Below are 17,737 nucleotides of genomic sequence, written 5' to 3' on the forward strand. Positions count from 1 at the left end.
TGGAAAGACTATTTTGGATTCCTAGGTCTCCTTTTAATCTACTCAAAGTTAAAGAATAATACTGTTAATTTCACCTTAGTGCTATAGGGATTTCTGACCACCCCTTAAAAACTGTTAAGATTTTTAATTGCCAAAGCATAAACCTTCTAGCATCAGTTTTTTTAATCTTATATACAGAAAAACACAAACCAGATCCACATTGCTTGATTCTGATGGATATGAGCTCATTTGTTTAATTAGATTTTTACAGACATATTTTAGTTGTTTCTTTTAAATGAAAGTTTCCTTATTTCATAAAAGAAACAATGGAAACTAAGGGAACATGCTGCCTTATGCTGCTCTTACCATAGTGTGAGAAATATACATTTTTCCCCCACAGCTTTCAATGTTTTACCATAGCTTTCATTAGACATTGACTTTTGCTCTGGAATAACTGGACTCTTTTTGGAGCCATTCCATTCCCAGGGAGGTGTCCAATAAACATTAGTTTGAGATCTTTGTTCATTTGGTAATATGCTAGATTGGACATAAACCTTGTTTAAATAAAATTAAACTCAAATTTGGCTGGGCATGGTGACTCATGCCTGTAATCCCAGCACTTTGGGAGGCCGAGGCAGGTGGATTACGAGGTCAGGAATTCAAGACCAGACTGGCCAAGATGGTGAAACCCCATCTCTACTAAAAATACAAAAGTTAGCCGGGCGTGGTATCGGGCACCTGTAATCCCAGCTACTCAGGAGGCTGAGGCAGAGAATTGCTTGAACCCAGGAGGCGGAGATTGCAGTGAGCCAAGAGCATGCCACTGCACTCCAGCCTGGGTGACAGAGCAAGACTCTGCCTCAACAACAACAACAAAAAATTAAACTCAAATTTAAGAGCTCTATTTGTTCACACCGATGAAACACTATTGTGAGACATAGCAGAGGAAAGCTGAGAATGTTGGAGAGCTGTGTAGTTAGCTTGATGAGAAGGAAATAGTTCTTTTTCACTCATCCTTAATGTTGGTATTTATAGAATGAGAGAACTAACAAATGCTACATGCGTAATCTAGGGGAGCACCTAGCTCTGGAACACTTAGCAAAATCTGTTGTTTTCAAAAACACTTCACAATATTTGCTTCTGCTGGAGTCATCAGATAGTATTAATTAAATGTGTACTTCTGGGTGGATCATAAACTGTTTATGGATGGTAATTTATTGTGGCTATTGAACTGTTTAAGTATGATAATATATTTGTTTCAATCTCTAAGATTAGCTATTTCATTGACTTCCTTTAGAACTGATTTCAATGTTTAATCAAAGCTCGCAAGCCCAAGAATGTTGCACATTTTATTGCCAATCCTGTGGTGAAGTCATAATAAAAGACAGGTAAGGAATATATTTAACACTAATTAATTCCATGCCTGGCAGTGGTTATCTCTTTTTCTATCAGAATTTTTCAAGAAATTGCCAATGGGGTAGTATATGGCCTTAAAGTGAGAGCCAGCTTAATGTCACTTGGAACAAAATCAGCCACAAAACTTGCTAGCAGTCAGAGTGATTAGCTCTTAGGGACATAAAGGGGAGCACTAGGATGCTGGCTTTGAGAGAGGAGAGCTTATCTCGGCTGAAAACCTGTGCTGATCACTGAAGCACCTCCCTCCTGTAAAGAAACATGGGGACCTGTCACGTGTTTCATCCAACACGATGCTGAGTGACATTTTCCACATTCAGTGATTTTTTCCACATAACAGAAGCTTTTGCACAAAAACTTTTTATTTGAACTATTTTTATCAGTGCCTTTCTAAAATCCATTTCCTATTTCTCCTGCTTATTAAAACAGAGCATACAGAGCACAAATTAACCTTTTCTCAATGATTAGGTTAATTTTATCATTTGTTCTTGCCATGTGCTGCGATTGCCCTGTTGAGATGGGAAGGACTCTTTGCTGGTTTTTGTTGTTGTTGTTGTTGTTGTTTTTGGCGTTTTTGCAGTCCCAAAGGCTTTTTAATTTCGTTTTTTTTTTTCTTTTTTTGTCTTCTTTCTTCCTCATGTCAGCCTTCTTGTTTCTTGGGCACAAACCCTTCCCCCTAAAACTTCAGCCACGAGTCATTCATAGGCTGGAGAGACAGATTAAATCCTAATTATTGTTAATAATATTTAAAGAATTTAGAGTTATTTATTAGATGCGTTTCCTGAGCCAGGTTCCTAACACTTATAAGTAAGTAGATGCTTCCCATCTGAAACCTGCTTCTCTTCCAGTGTTCCTTATCTCAGTAATGCTGTACTTCTGCCTGTGTCCTCAAGGTAGAAACCTGGTGTAGACAGAAGTTCCTCCCTCTGGAGGCAGAGGAGTCCAAGCTTTCAGATTCCCCGAACTATACTGGAAGATGAAGAACTGTCTTGGGCTACACATAAAATACACTAACACTAACAATAGCTGATGAGCTTTAAAAAAATTGCCAAAAAAATCTCATGTCTTAAGAAAGTTTACGTATTTGTGTTGGGCCACATTCAAAACCTTTGGGCCATATGCTGTAACGTGGATCAGCTTGCTGTAAGGGGCTCCCCCCATAAATGGTCAGTTGCCAAGTTCTTTTGTTACTTTCTTCATAGCATGTCTAACATAAGTCCACTTTCCTCCACCCCAGTGCCTCTACCTTAGTTGAGGCCACTGTCTTCTCATCTAATTACACTTGTTGCACCAGCTCCTCATCCACTGAGCCTCCCTGTAGTTTTGTCCTCTCGTCTGACCTATTTTAGCACAACTAAGTAATTGTTCTCAAATGCATCAGGCTCTACTGGTCAGACCCCTCCACGACCCCCCATTTCTCCAGTACAAATTCCAGAAACATGCTGCATTAGGACCTTTATGAGTTTGCCTCTACTTACCTCTCCACCCTCACATTTTATCTCTCTCCCAACCTATTCCTCCTCCCGCAAAAAACATGCCATTATTGACTGGCGTTCTGTACACAGCTCTGGTGATCAATGTGCAGCCCCACAGTCTTCTCATGATTTTTTTCACCCTGGGGCCTTATGAAAGTGACTTCTTTCCTGGAGGAATGCACCCCACACCCCCTCTCCCCCTGGTTGGCTCCTACCTGAACTTCAGAATTCAGCTGACAGGACAGGTACTGTTATGAGCCTTCTGTCAACCCTGGGTTGGTTTAGGTGCTCCTCTAAGGTTTATTTGCCTGTCTTCACAACTAAACTGCAAGCTTTCAGAGTGCAGATAATCTTGTTGTCCCCTGTATCCTTTATCCCTACTCTTTTGAGAGTGCAGTACAGTGTAGTCCCTTCTGAGTCTGTCTAGTAGTACCGACTCAGAAGCCAGAGTAACTAGGTTTGCACCTGACATTTACTAGCTGTGTGACTCTGGGCAAGTTACTTAAGCAGTCTGTGCCTCAATTCTTTTATTGCAGAAATGTGGCTAACAGTAGGACCTATCTCATAGGGTTGCTAGGAGAATCGAGTGAGTTTAAGTGTTTATGACAGTGCCTGGCACGTGGCAACGTGGCAAGCATTCTGTATGTATTAGCTACTGCGATAATTACTGTTCTTATCATCATCATCATCATCCCCGTCTGCAACATCAGGCACTGTCCCTCGTAAATAGTGTGCTCTCAATCAATTTTTGCTGGGTTGAATTGAATAAACGTTGACATGTTTGTTTTGGCCTTCTACCAACCTCTCTTGCTTGCTTCCTGATTTCTGGCAGTGTCCCAGGTAGATGAGATGGCACAGAGTTACTCTGGCATAAGTGAGAGGTTACAAATGGAAGATCCTCAGAGTGACTGTCTTGAGTAAGAAATGAGGTGACTTTAAATTTGCAGAGGAGGGAACCTCATCTTTGCTTGGATTACCTAACTGTTGAAGTTACTGCATGTACTTGGTGACAGGCCCACTTTATCCTGAAAGGTTCAGGGGATCTCAGTTTACACTGTAGTTGAACCAAGAGTGTTTTCCTTCTCTCAGTCTATTTTAGGCTTTGGTTGAATTCTCAGATGAAGTTTCTGAAACATTCATTCCTAGACAACAATGGGGATTCCTAGAAGTTACAGTTGGAACATGTTAAATCAGTCTAACAGTATTTCTGGGTGCTGCTTGCAGTAAAGGATATGCTGGCTCATTATTGGCGGTTATTTGTGTTACATTGGAACAGGATGATAATATGAAAAATCTTGTATCTGTTGCCCCCATTTTTTCTGTTCAGGAACTGTATCTTCTGTGTCAGTCCCTTTTACAGTGATGGAACTGAGAACTAAAAGGGCAGCACTCACTCTCCCTAACCCTGACCATCGTCTGGCCCTGGAGGCAGGAGCAGGAGAATGGGACCTGGGTTTGAAATCCAGCTTCATGACTTAGTAGCTGGGAAGTTGTGTTTGTACTACCTCAGCTTCTTCTAATACAGCCTTCTAATAAGGCCTATTTTCCAAACTTGTCAAGAGAATTAAAGGATATAACATATGTAATAGTTAATGCTCAACAAGGTCTTTTAAATTGGTTTTATAGATTTCTATACTCTTTTCCAAATTGTTCTTATTAGCAAACTAGCAAATTATCTAGTTTAGTGTTTCAAACCTTTTTGTTTCAAGACTGTGATTCGCATACTCTGCGTGTGCCAAGGAAATGAATTCCCTTTCTCTTTTTCTCGCTGAGAAACAGTGGACTTGACTTAGCCTTTGCCTCATTTAATCAAGTCTTACCCAAAAACCTTTTCATGTCACACCTGTGTGCCTGGCATATGCATTCCTCTTCAGTAATGCAGAGAAATCCTTAGTAAATGACTCAAGGCTTTGCTTACCTTTAACTCTTAGGTAGCTTGCCCTTTGACTGAGTTGTATGGATAAAGATGCTTCCTTAAGTATCTGCACATGGATTTCATGTTGACCATTAATGTCAAACCCAGTGTTGTTCTTATTTCTCCCTCAGTTATCTGTTTTATGTGAGTGGTAAGGACAACTTTGTGCTCGTTAAATAGAAAACAAGACCAAAGGTTTTCAAAAGAGCATGTGTGTGCCAAAAATCAACTAATTGTAAACATATTTCCCAGTAAGGTACCTTGGAATATGTTGATTTATCTGTATTGGGAGCACCTCTATAGGAGCAGTGGAACAGAGTTAAGATCTGCTTACTGGCTAGTCTTATTATCTGGGAACATGTTACATTAATTTCCTGGGCTCCAGTTTCCTCACCTGTAAAATGAGGACGTTGGATTAGATAAACCTGTTAGAGTGCTATGAAACATGAAAATTCCCTGATCAATGAACCTCATTTGTATTTGCGGTTTCATGTGCTTTGTGATTCATGATTATTTCGTAGTGTGGAACTAATGCTTATTTTTTTTTTTTTTTTTTTTAAATAAAAAAGGTTCTTGTTAACTTAATTATAGAAATAAGATGTAGAGGACAGTTTAAACAGTAAGACTCATTAATGGCTTTTAAATACTTACTAGCACCAGGGCACGTGATACCTGCTAATTACAGCAGCGCCTAATTTTAAGGTCACTTGTTCTTAGCTATTTGTTGTGGTTATTCGAAACCAAATAATGCCTCATTTCTTTATAATTAAATTCTCCAATTTACATTTTACCAGATTAACAGTTTTTCTGTAAAATGTGTGTTAATGTATGTAATTTTTGATTATGCTCTTGTTAAGATTAACGGGCCCTAATATCCAGCAACAATAATGAAATTTATTTTGTTGTGAATAGTCTAAGAAACAGCCAAATAGTCCTTGTGTTTGGAATTTATATATTCTAGAAATAAATTCATCTCATACATGAATGAAATCAGTCGGCCAAACTTTCAAACTCAAGCCTTTTGATTTTCGGATGATTTGAAACAGAGTGGCTCTCCTGAGGTCTCTGGATATTTCGCCCTGTTCTCCCTGCACTGGCAGGGTAGTGCTAGGTGTCAGCCTAGATCTCATGAGGGCATTGACACCCTGGAGGGAAACCAGCAAGATGGGATCTTTGGAAACATGAGATGTCAGGATATCCAACCACTTGATTGAGCCACTTGGCAGATCAGCTACAATTGTAACCTGAAAATAACTACTCCCAAGAATATAGTCACATTTCTACAAAGAGGTTAAAAAAGTACAGTCACCAACTGCACTATTGGTAACACTGTACAAACTTTTGGAATAAAATTATACTTTTATGGCTCTAATCATACTATGTACATAATAGTATTAAAGTGCTAAGCTAGTTTTATAGGATTTGTGGCCTGCCAGTCGGAGAATGTCACCTGAATTTATCTAATTCCAGCAGACATATTTTGAGCTTTAGATAGTTGATGTTATTAATATTCTTGATGTCCGCTTGGTTATAATCCAATCTGTAAAAGCTGTTATTACCATTGTTATTATCTTATCACTGATTAATGGTTCATTTTAAAGCTAAGGAGCATAATTTTATTTTCTTATGTATGCTTCTTTATTTTCACATTCTTCATTTTTCTTTACCTCTATTAAAGTTAAGGGGCATACATCTTCTTGTGCATATGTTTAAGTATTAAACATTGATATCATTTGTATATTTTAAGTTTCCTAAAAGTCTGCGCTCATGGTACATTAAAAATAACTAGGAAATTTTAATTTATTGTGAAGTTGTGTTGCTGTTCATTATAGAATCTTAAGCTGAGAGAAAATTCAGGAAATCATTTCACTGTTTTTTTGAGCTCCACCAGGATTCTACCTAAAAACTAACTTTGAAAAAGATGGTATCTATTTTATTTTGAAAGTTCTCTTGGGAAGTAGATCATATCAAAGTCTATTTTTCAGGGTTTTAGATAAATATGCTTTCAGTAAAGCAGTGATTAAAATCTTTTGTTCTGAAATGTTTTATGTTTTCTTCAAAACGTCAGAAAAAATTTTTCTGCTTTAAAAACTCTTTTATCTTTGCAATGACTTACAGATTAGGCACTTTCTTGCCTCTGGTGTCTTATGTAGATGGTTATAGGATATATTATAGCTTTTATTCACATGATAATGTAGTCACATTAAGTTTAAAATATCATATTTTGTGTTAATGTGAGTTGTCTCCCAGATCTCTGTAAATCTTGGGGCAATTTTATTTCCCTGATCATGTAGGCGATTTTGCCATTGTTGTCTCTTGCACTGTATTGAGGGTTTGTTTATTGGCACTACATGCAATATGTCAGGAGACAAAAGATCTTAATGATGGAGAAAGTCCAGGAGCCTATTTAGGCCTAACTCCCTCCCACTCTAAACAGGCAATTTATTTGCCTTTTCTTCTTCTGCTTCTTCTTGGTAAAATTCAAATCTGACCTGTTATTCCGCTTAAAATTCTATAATGCTTCCTACGCACCTGAGGTACCAAGTCCCTACCCCTTAGCGTGGCCTAGAACACCCCACACAGTTTGCCACCATCCTACCTGCCCAAGTCTCCTCTATGGCTGTTCTGCATTGCCAGGGCAGGGAATATATTCTAGGGAAAAAGTTTGGTTTTGGAGGCAGGAAGACCTGAACTAAGAACCTGCCATTACTGGTCACCTCTGATTCTGTGAACTTATGCAGATTACTTAACATTTCTGAGCCTCACTTTCCTCCTCTGTATAGGAAAATGATATTTCTTGTCTCACAAAGTTGTTGCGAGCATTAAATGAAATAAGGTGTGTTTAGTGCCCACCAAGGTCTTCTTAATTTACCTAAACATGTGGACTCACAAGGCTACCACAGTCCACATTCTTTGCCAGCTTGCCAGCAGGGCAGCATCAAGAATTCCTCTCAGCAGGGGCGCGTATGTTTGCACAAGTGACAGCTCACATACCTTTCTGGGGACTGTCGTCTCCCAACACAGCATAGTTCCAGGTACAAAGCATAAGCTCCACATCAGGGAGGAACGGGAGCTGCCCTGGCTCAGAAGAAGGCCTTCTGCCTTAAGCAGCTGGTATTTCTTGTAACAATTCTTGATATAGTTTGTAGGGTTCCCAAGAAGAGACTGCATTCAGGGAAGGCCAAAGTATCCTATCAGACATTTACAGCTCATTCATATTTCTTCCTGGTTCAGATGCAGTTTACCAACCAAGGATCATTTTTACCGTAAGCAGTGTTGCCTAGCAATATAGTCGATGCCTAAGATCTTACCTGGTTTCCAGGGTAACAGAGCTAGGTGGCTAAACCAAAGGTCAGATTCTCAAGCAGCAAGGGAAAAGGTTTGTTAACCCCTGAATTCCAGTGTGCAACAGATACAACCAGTGTGAAATGCTTCACACATTTTAGTTATCAAAATACACTAGTTAATTTCTTCAACAAATATTTAAGAGCTCATGCTATATGTTAGAAGCAATGTAAGACAGCAGAAATACAGTGGCAAAGTAAATATATATGGCATCTACCTTCATATTGTTTCTTCCATGATGCCCTTAATTCCTTTCATTGCCTGGAGAACTACTATTTATCCTTCAAAGGCCAGCTCAGATATTACCTCTTCTCTGAAGTCTATGTATAGTCTATTCCCATAGTGCTTTATATATATTGCCCTGAATTCATAGATTGGTCTTGGGGATCCATGAATCCCCTAAATTAATATGCAGATTTTGTGTGCTTGTAGAAATGTATGTTTGAGGAAAGAGGCTAACACTTTTCTTAAATATTCAAAGGGATCTGTACTGCTCCCCCTGGCGCCACACACTCCCCCACCCACTGCAAGGGTTTAGAACCATTACTCTGTTACGAGCATTTATAACATGTGCTTTTGTTATTTGTTTATAGGTCCATATTTCTTACTAGAACATGAGTACCTTAAGAGAGATGACTGTGTGTGTTCATATTTTGTGCCAGTAGAATGCCTTATTCATGGTAGACTTATAGGAAGTGTATGTTGAAAGAATCACTTCTCAGTATGCTTAACAGGCTCAGCACCTTGGTGATACCAGTGGTGCAGTGTATACTAATTTCAAAGGAAAAGTTCTTCCTTATGTTAAACTAAAATCAGCCTTTCTTGTTTCTAGCTTTGTCCTCTGCAGTTATAGATTGTGTACCCTCTTCTGAATTGTAATTGCCCTTTTATGTGACTCAGTTGATTGGGGAAATCAAAGGAAAATAGGGGGAATTGTTTAAAAAAAAAAGTAGCATTCACATCTTAAATATTTTTAACTTATAACATCTGAATGTACGTTAATTTACTAGTGTTTGTGTTTTGTTAGGAGGAGGAACTTAGCAGATATCACCTTAACCAGGTTATCAAGATTAGCATCACTAAGTTGTGTTGATGTGATATACTCTCTGATATGATGTGATGAGAAGGGTACGTTTCACTTCTGTGAAATTCTTTCCCCAAATCCATACCACCAGCCTAATCTTGCGACGATATTAGACAAACTCAGATTGAAGAATATTCTGTAAAATACCTGATCTTTTCAAAAATCTCAAGTTTCTGAAAAATAAGGAAATATAGAGAAACTGTTACAGACCAGACGAGACTAGGGAGACATGATGACTAAATGCAAAGTATTATCATGAATTAGATCTTGGAACAGAAAAAAAGGATATTAGTGGAAAAACAGGTGAAATTCAAAGTGTGTAGTTTTGACAAATCTACCATGGTATCATAAAATAGTAACTTTAAGGCCAGCTGGGTGAAGTGTATATGGGAACTAATATATTACCTTTGTAAGTTTTCTGTAAATCTGAAATTATTCCAAAATGAAAAGTTTATTAAAATATGGTAATAGAAATTATAGAAGAAAGTTGTTAGGTGATTTGACAGTTAAGACATGTAAACCAAAATAAAAGGCAGTAACACCAAAAAAATTTGTAACAGGTTAATAAACATAAGGCTAATAATCTTAATATATAACACATTTTTACAAATTAATAAGAACATAGTAATACGGACCCTGGAAAATAGTCACTAATCACAATTCACAGAAGAAACACAGTGGTCTGTAAGTGGAAAAACTAGATGAATCTCACCAGTAATTTAAGAGTTGCCAATTAAAGCAGCATTGAAAATACTTTCACCTATTACTAATGCAGAAATGAAAAAATGATAGTATTCATTTATGAAAAGGGTGAGTGGAAGAATTATAGATTGGCACAGCCTTTCTGGAAAGAAATTCACCAAATAGGTGTTGGGTTTTAAAATATGCATACAATTTGTGCTTATCATCTCACACTTATATAAGATTCTTTCCAAGGAAAATAGATATGTTCATAAATATTCCAACAGGAACATTCATCACAGAGTTATTGATAATGAAAAACTCAAAATCTAAATATCTAACGGTTGAGGGAATGATCTCAAAAGTTTTGATTATGGAAAAGAATATTGTGGACTAATTAGGATTCATCTAAATAAAACAACAAAAGCAAGATATAGTGTGTTTATTCACCATTCTCAAACTTTGTGATATGTACAGATACATCTTTTGAACGGATGGCAAAGAAATACACTGTCATGTTTAGTTACTTATCTCTGGGTAGTGAGATAAAAGGATGATTTTTCCTTGTTTATACCTCCTTGCATTTTCAAAATTAGTTATAGTGAGTATATATTACTTTTATAATTGAGGAAAAATTAGCATTGCAAGCCTTGTGGTTAATGAGTTTCTTTCGTCTTTTATGCTCATTTAATTAAGAGAATGTTAGTTCCATTTTGTTCTGTTAAAAATGATTTTTCCTCTTTCCACTAGGAAGCTCCTCAGGGTGCTCCCACTGCCGAGTGAGAACTGGGAAGCTCTAGTTGGAGAATGGTGTTGTCATCCTGACCCCTTTGCTAATAAACCACTTCATCCGCAAGAGAATGACTGTTTTATTGGAGACTCTTTCTTCTTGGTGAATTTAAGAACCAGTTCGTGGCAGCCAAGACCTGAACTGTCCCCAGTGGAGATGTGCTGTGTTTCTTCTGACAACCATTGTAAATTGGTAAAATATCATTTCAAACTAAATGCTAATTTAGAGGTTATCTTAGATACTGGTTTCTTCAATCTTTTCCTAATTAAGGCCTTGTTACGTGGACTGCTGTAAAGGCCAAAATTCATTATTTTCAACTGTCATCACTATCTCTGCTTTATCCAAACAGGAAGAGCATATGGCTTTAAACTAAAACAGCCACAGGGGCCTGGAAGAATAAGGAGAGGAAGACCTCTGCAGTCATAGAATTGGGAGTGCTACCATTTTACAAACAAAATGCCCTGCTTTCTTGTTCTTAGGACAATATTGCATAATTTGTGTGCATTTTATCCTAAGTAGTCTGATTTAAGTTAAAAGTGTTCTGTTGCTCCAGGATATCGACTATACTATTAGGCTGAGGTATTTTACTATTTCTGCCCACAGTCTAGACTTCTGCTGAAGTCATAAATGCAGATGTCATCAAGTAAAAAGAGGAATGGAGGAGCCCAGAAATGGAGATAAAGCTTGTGTTGCAGGGTCTGAATTGGTGCTTGACAGTGTGAGGTCAGGTGGTTCTTGCTGCGTAGGTTACTTTGGGAAGAAGGCAATTTTCGCTCACTGCAGAGAACACGTGTTTTACTTTATTTTAAAAGAAAATCAATGGCATTGGCTTAGCCCTGTGAGAAATCATTCCACTGATGGCCAGTCAGTACAGATGTTATTTAAAAAGTAAAGAAAATCATTGCCAGAGAAGCATTTTAACATCTGATTATTGGTGGGAACGAAAACATTGTATTTTCAATTTCATTCAGAACTCATTTAATTTTTGTAATAAGAACTGAAACTGAGCGACTGCAGGAGATATGCAGTAGATGGGCAGCTCTTAGGTTGTAAATTAGTTTATAGAACTATTCTGAGGGAGATGAAGGAAATTCGTCGAATGTGGACGTTAAGTTGTTGTCAAAGAAAATTATTTAAGTGCCTCATCTTACACTGTAAACAGAAATCCCTTAATCTAAATATGGTTCACTTTGGTGAAATGTGATACTTTACATTTTATATTTTAAAAGGTAAATAGTAAGTTAATATACATTTATGTTATATTTAATATGATTAATTAAATTTGTATTTTAATCTAAATATATACTAATACTTTATGTGTTTTAAATTTCGTCTTTATGATTAAGCTATACATTTTAAAAATATTTGGAAGTTGTGAGCAGAAAAGTAGTAGAGAAAGATTAAATGAGAGAAGCCATGTTTCCCTTTTTAAATAAACTCAGCACTCTGTGCTGAAATATATTCTTCACATTTACATCTTTATCAGTTATGTGATGCAATTTACAAGAATTTCTCTTCATAGTAAACAGCTATCTTATCCATTAAAGAAAGACCCATTGTATTTTTAGACATTACAGTTTTAGTATCAAGGAGACTGTGGGAAATTCTGTACTATCATGACAAGCTGCTGTTGAAAAGATTTTCTTCAAGTTAGCCTAGATGAAAGTCCCTCTTTAATTGTATATTGTAGCAGTCCAAAGAGTGTGCCTGTGACCAAAATAGAAGCGTAAATTTGGAGGGACTGCGTAAACAGTGCTCTCAAGGCTCCTGTGGGAACAAGGCTGTTCTGTGCTATTGAAAACCTATTTCTCCTATCACCCAGTCTAGCCATCTAGCAGGGTTTTGAAATGCCACATAGTAACAAAGCATCCTAATGGTATCTCTTGGGAAACATTTTTTTGGTGAGACAATATCAAGGGTCCTTAGAAATTGAGACAACACAAAGGGAAACTAAAAGGGAGGACACAAGGCTAATCCACCTCTCTGAGCAGTCCTGCCCTGTCTCAGATATATTGACTTAATTAGTCCACAACAATGTCCGTCTTTGAGGTTTGCTCTGTAGAGTTCCCACACTGTTAGGCTGCTTCATTACACAACTTGCCTTATTACCTCCTTCAAGGATAGGTGAAGAAAAATGCATTACAAACAGAGATTCCCTTTAAACAAAATTTATGTGTTATATGTTTAATTAAAAAGATCTGCTTTTAAAAACAGCACAAACAAACGTGAAGCCCAACACTGTTTCTTTTCTTCCATAGCTTTTTAGAGTTTATAGTACTTTATTTGAGCCTTTGTCATTGTAGCAGTATCTACTTTTTTAAAAAAAGATACCTGCTGGAGATTTCCCTATTCATGTATTCATTTATCATCTCTCTTGTTCTATTTTGTGCCCACCCACATAATACAAATTTCACATCTTGGGCCGGGCATGGTAGCTCATGCCTGTAATCCCAGCACTTTGCGAGGCTGAGGCGGGTGGATCACAAGGTCAGGAGATCGAGACCATCCTGGCCAACATGGTAAAACCCCATCTCTACTAAACTACAAAAAAATTAACGAGGCATGGTGGCGGGGGCCTGTAGTCCCAGCTACTTAGGAGGCTGAGGCAGGAGAATCTCTTGAACCCAAGAGGCAGAGGTTGCAGTGAGCCAAGATTACACCACTGGACTCCAGCCTGGTGACAGAGCGAGACACCGTCTCAAAAAAAAAAAAAAAATTGTATCTTATAATAATGGGATGATAAAGATGGCATTTCTTCCTTTTATAAGATTCAAAATATTATTCAAGACTTCACTGTATTTTTTAAAGAACAAATAAAATTGATCTTTGATTATATTAATATTACTGCTAGCAAGGATGACTAACATCTTTATCTTTTTTTCTTTCTTGGAGTACTTAGTAATAATTAGTTGATTTTGGTAATTTGTTTTGTTAAATCCATAAGTGGGTCTTTTTTGTTTTCTTAGAAAAATGTGTTGTCAAACTCTGTAAGTATTCACAATTATAAAAAGAATAGTATTGTGAATTTCAATATGGATTCATCATACTAGTATGCTTCATCTGCTCTTTTTTTTCCTGAAATGCTTTAAAACAGTCTTGTCATTTTATCCCTATGTGTAAAATTAGGGATTTAAAAAATGTAGCCACACTGTCATCACACCTGATAAAACTAACAATTATTCCTTAATGATACAATAACAGGCCATATACAGATTTTATCTATTGTCTTAAAAGTATCTTTTAGTGGCCGGGCGCGGTGGCTCAAGCCTGTAATCCCAGCACTTTGGGAGGCGGAGACGGGCGGATCACGAGGTCAGGAGATTGAGACCATCCTGGCTAACACGGTGAAACCCCGTCTCTACTAAAAATACAAAAAAAAAAAAAAAAAAAAAAAAAACCTAGCCGGGCAAGGTGGCGGGCGCCTGTAGTCCCAGCTACTTGGGAGGCTGAGGCAGGAGAATGGCGTAAACTCGGGAGGCGGAGCTTGCAGTGAGCTGAGATCCGGCCACTGTACTCCAGCCTGGGCGGCAGAGAGAGACTCCGTCTCAAAAAAAAAAAAAAAAAATATATATATATATATATATATATATATCTTTTAGTATAGGTTTGTTTGAATCAAGATCCACACATGTGATTGAGATAATTTGGTTGTTGTTGATCTGATTTTTAAATCCTGATTACCTATGTCTGATAAGGGTAGAATCTTATTTTAAAAACAAGCAAACAAAAAACACTTCTCCTGCCCCATTGAAAGACAAGGTGAGATGTTCTGTGATAGCAGTTACGAATGAAGTACATATCAGAGCACTTGAAAAAAAATTTCTGCTTCAAATAAAAAATTCTTTCTTCTCAAGCCTTGCTATTACAATACCAATATTAGTTTTTAGTAAAGCCCTTAGTTTTTGGTAACATTTCATGAGTATGATCAGATTTAACTTGTACAAAATAGTACTCTTTAAAAAATATTTTTAATATCAACTTGGAGCCATACAGGTGTATGTCTTACTGTAAGAAAGCATTAAACTGCCAGAATGGCACCCTTTGTAGACTTGACTGGCTTTCTGAGTTCTCTTCTTCCTGGACCTGAATAAATTGGCACCTTCCTAGGTTTCTGTGTCTGTCTCTTACCTCTCGTGGGAATGGCCCCATCCAGTTTCCCACCTGCGTCAGGCTCAGAGACCTGCCATTTGTGATGTGCCTGATAAGGATGTCAGTGCAATGGCCAGAAATGGTACACTGTGGGGCCCACTTTGGGAGTGTGCCTGGATCAAAGTTTCAGCCAGGACTGAACTGACTTATGAAGTTCATGTGTGCTTCTGTTTCCTCGGCAGAGACTTTTGAGAAAGGCTGCATCTGTCCAAATACTGCCGCTAGACCAGGAAAAATGGAATAAGTGTTTATGTTACTGAAGGTTAATTCAGTGTAGGAAGGGATTCATCTCAAAAGTTTCTAAATAGAAGAGCTGTGGGCATTTATGGATTTTTTACTAGTTGCATGTGTTTGAGGCTGGGGTAAAGAATAGGCCATAGAGAAAGACCCCAATATGAATCGTGCTGTTGCTCTTGACTTTCACCTCTAATCGAATATATATATATGTGTGTGTGTGTGTGTATATATATATGTGTGTGTGTGTGTGTGTGTATAGACAGAGTCTTGCTCTGTCGCCCAGGCTGGAGTGCAGTGGCACAATCTTGGCTCACTGCAACCTTCCCCTCCCGGGTTCCTGCGATTCTCCTGCCTCAGCCTCCTGAGTAGCTGGGATTACAGGTGCGTGCCACCATACCCAACTAATTTTTATATTTTTAGTAGAGACGGGGTTTTCACCATGTTGGTCAGGCTGGTCTCAAACTTCTGACCTCATGATCTACCTACCTTAGCCTCCCAAAGTGCTGGGATTACAGGCGTCAGCCACGGCGCCCAGCCATTGAATGTATTTTTTTACATCAAGATCTGATAACACACACACACACACTCATGCACACACACACACAAACACCTCAAATAAAAGTTTCTTGAAGCAGTACTTACTCAGTGTTTGAAGCACTGTCATATTTTCTGTTCTATTGTATTTCATTTTTTGAAAACACAGTAGACCTGTGTTTGATGCGATGACTCATACCTATAATCCCACCATTTTGGAAGGCCAAGGTGGGTGGATCACGAGCTCAGGAGTTCAAGACCAGCCTGGCCAAGATGGTAAAACCATCTCTACTAAAACTACAAAAATTAGCCAGGCATGGTGGCAGGTGCCTGTAATCCCAGCTACTAGGGAGGCTGAGGCAGAGAATTTCTTGAACCCAGGAGGCGGAGATTGCAGTTAGCCAAGGTCACACCACTGCACTCTAGCCTGGGCAACGGAGCAAGACTCCATCTCAAAACAAAACAAAATAAAACAAACAAAAAAAACCAAAGCACAGTAATCCACTGAATTGGTTCCATGAATTGGTTCCCACTAATGGGGCACATGAGCTGTAATTTGGAAAACACTTAGCATAGTGTTCAGAAGCCTTAGCATCAGAAAGACCCAGATTCAAACATCAACTCTGTCAGTTACTAGCAGCACGTCCATGGAACTCAGTTTAAATGTACTTTTTATGCCACTTTTTAGGAAATTATTTATGCCAAGGAAAAAATACTTATACTCAAATGTATATTAATCAATTAGATTTTTTTTTTCCTTAGATTAAATACACATATTATCCCACAACAGAAGTCACTGCCCTTCTTTACTTCAGCCTACACCTATTCTGTGATTTCCCAGGAAAGGTACCCTGGTGTGTTCAGAGTTGCAGAACCTCCTTTTCCCTGCCCACTTTATATGGCGTCTGCCTTGTTGCAGTATATCTGGACGAGAGGAATGTTGTATGGTTTTAACAAAGGTATAATTATGGATGTGAAAAGGCATATTCTTTGTTTATTGATTAGGCAAATGCTAGTTATTTTAATCTATGTCTCAAATAATGAATTTGGATTTTTGAAGGTTAAGATTGTTTCAGGAATTGTCCCAGAGCACTACCTGTCTTTCCAGTTACCGTGCTGATCCTAAGTGGAAAAAATGGAAGTATGTGAACAGAATATATATTGTTAACTTTTCACTTATTGTAGTTAAGGATTATAGGTTACTTTTCCATAAATTACACTGGACTAGGAATCAAAATAGTGTGAGTTCAAGTTCTGATTCTTCTGTGTTCACATGAGTTGAGGCAAGTCATCAACCCTGTCTTTGTTGCCCACCATCTGCCTGTTCTAAGTTATAAGGCTATTTGGAAGTGCTTTTTAGAAATGTAAGGTACCACTTAATTCAAATTATTTGGCAACTTTTGGATTATCAAGAAGTGACTCGTTTTGGAAAAGTGAATCTGTGCTTTATTGTTTCTTAAGACTTGAAAAATTATCTCTGTGCATGTGAATTATGCATACAAGCTAAATGTATTCCCAGTATTTAGTAGAGGGCAGAATAAAATGTAAAGTTCAATGTATACTCTGGGGACTGTGTTAAAATTATATATTCCTTTTAAGAAAAGCTGAATGACATTTAAATGACATTTTTCTGTTCTACAGGAACCAAAGGCAAATACCAAAGTAATTTGTAAGCGTTGCAAGGTAATGTTGGGAGAGACCATGTCATCAGGTAAGAATTTCATAACAAGAAGCCAAAATGATTGGCTTCTTGTTTAAAAGCCAGAATGATATTTTATAGTAAATATATAAGAAAGATAGATGATTAATATATGTTGTAGAATTGGTGCTTTTCAAAATAGACCCCAACTAACATATCATCCAGTATACCAAGAAGTTTGTATATTTTGCCCTTCATAAGTACAGAGTATTGAATTTTAAGTATTAAGAACTTGAGTCATTTTCAGTGTTTCATAGCCTCTTTGTAGATACAAAGCAATAGTATAAAGTTTGTACTTAGGTCTATTTTAAAGAAAATTGGAGCTTTTCTCTCTTTCTTTCTCTCTTTCTTTCTTTCATCTTTTTTTTTTTTAACCTTCCTGGTAACTCACAAAACAGAGCTTTTTTCTTAACACAACTCCTCAGTCAGAAGAATT

General features: G+C 37.6%; 1 protein-coding gene across 2 annotated transcripts in view; it reads left to right on the forward strand.

Annotated features, from left to right (window-relative positions):
- Positions 1-17,737, forward strand: part of UBE3D (ubiquitin protein ligase E3D) — a 173,751-nt gene that overhangs the window by 10,255 nt on the left and 145,759 nt on the right. The window contains exons 3-5 of one of the 2 annotated variants that reach the window (XM_008006451.3): positions 1,277-1,367; positions 10,643-10,874; positions 17,244-17,313. In XM_008006451.3, coding sequence (XP_008004642.1) covers positions 1,277-1,367; positions 10,643-10,874; positions 17,244-17,313 — 393 coding nt within the window. The remainder of the gene's footprint in view (positions 1-1,276; positions 1,368-10,642; positions 10,875-17,243; positions 17,314-17,737) is intronic. The other variant, XM_038002199.2, reaches the window with a different exon arrangement.

Source organism: Chlorocebus sabaeus, chromosome 13 (assembly GCF_047675955.1).
Source record: "Chlorocebus sabaeus isolate Y175 chromosome 13, mChlSab1.0.hap1, whole genome shotgun sequence".
In the NCBI taxonomy this organism is placed as follows: Eukaryota; Metazoa; Chordata; class Mammalia; order Primates; family Cercopithecidae; genus Chlorocebus; species Chlorocebus sabaeus.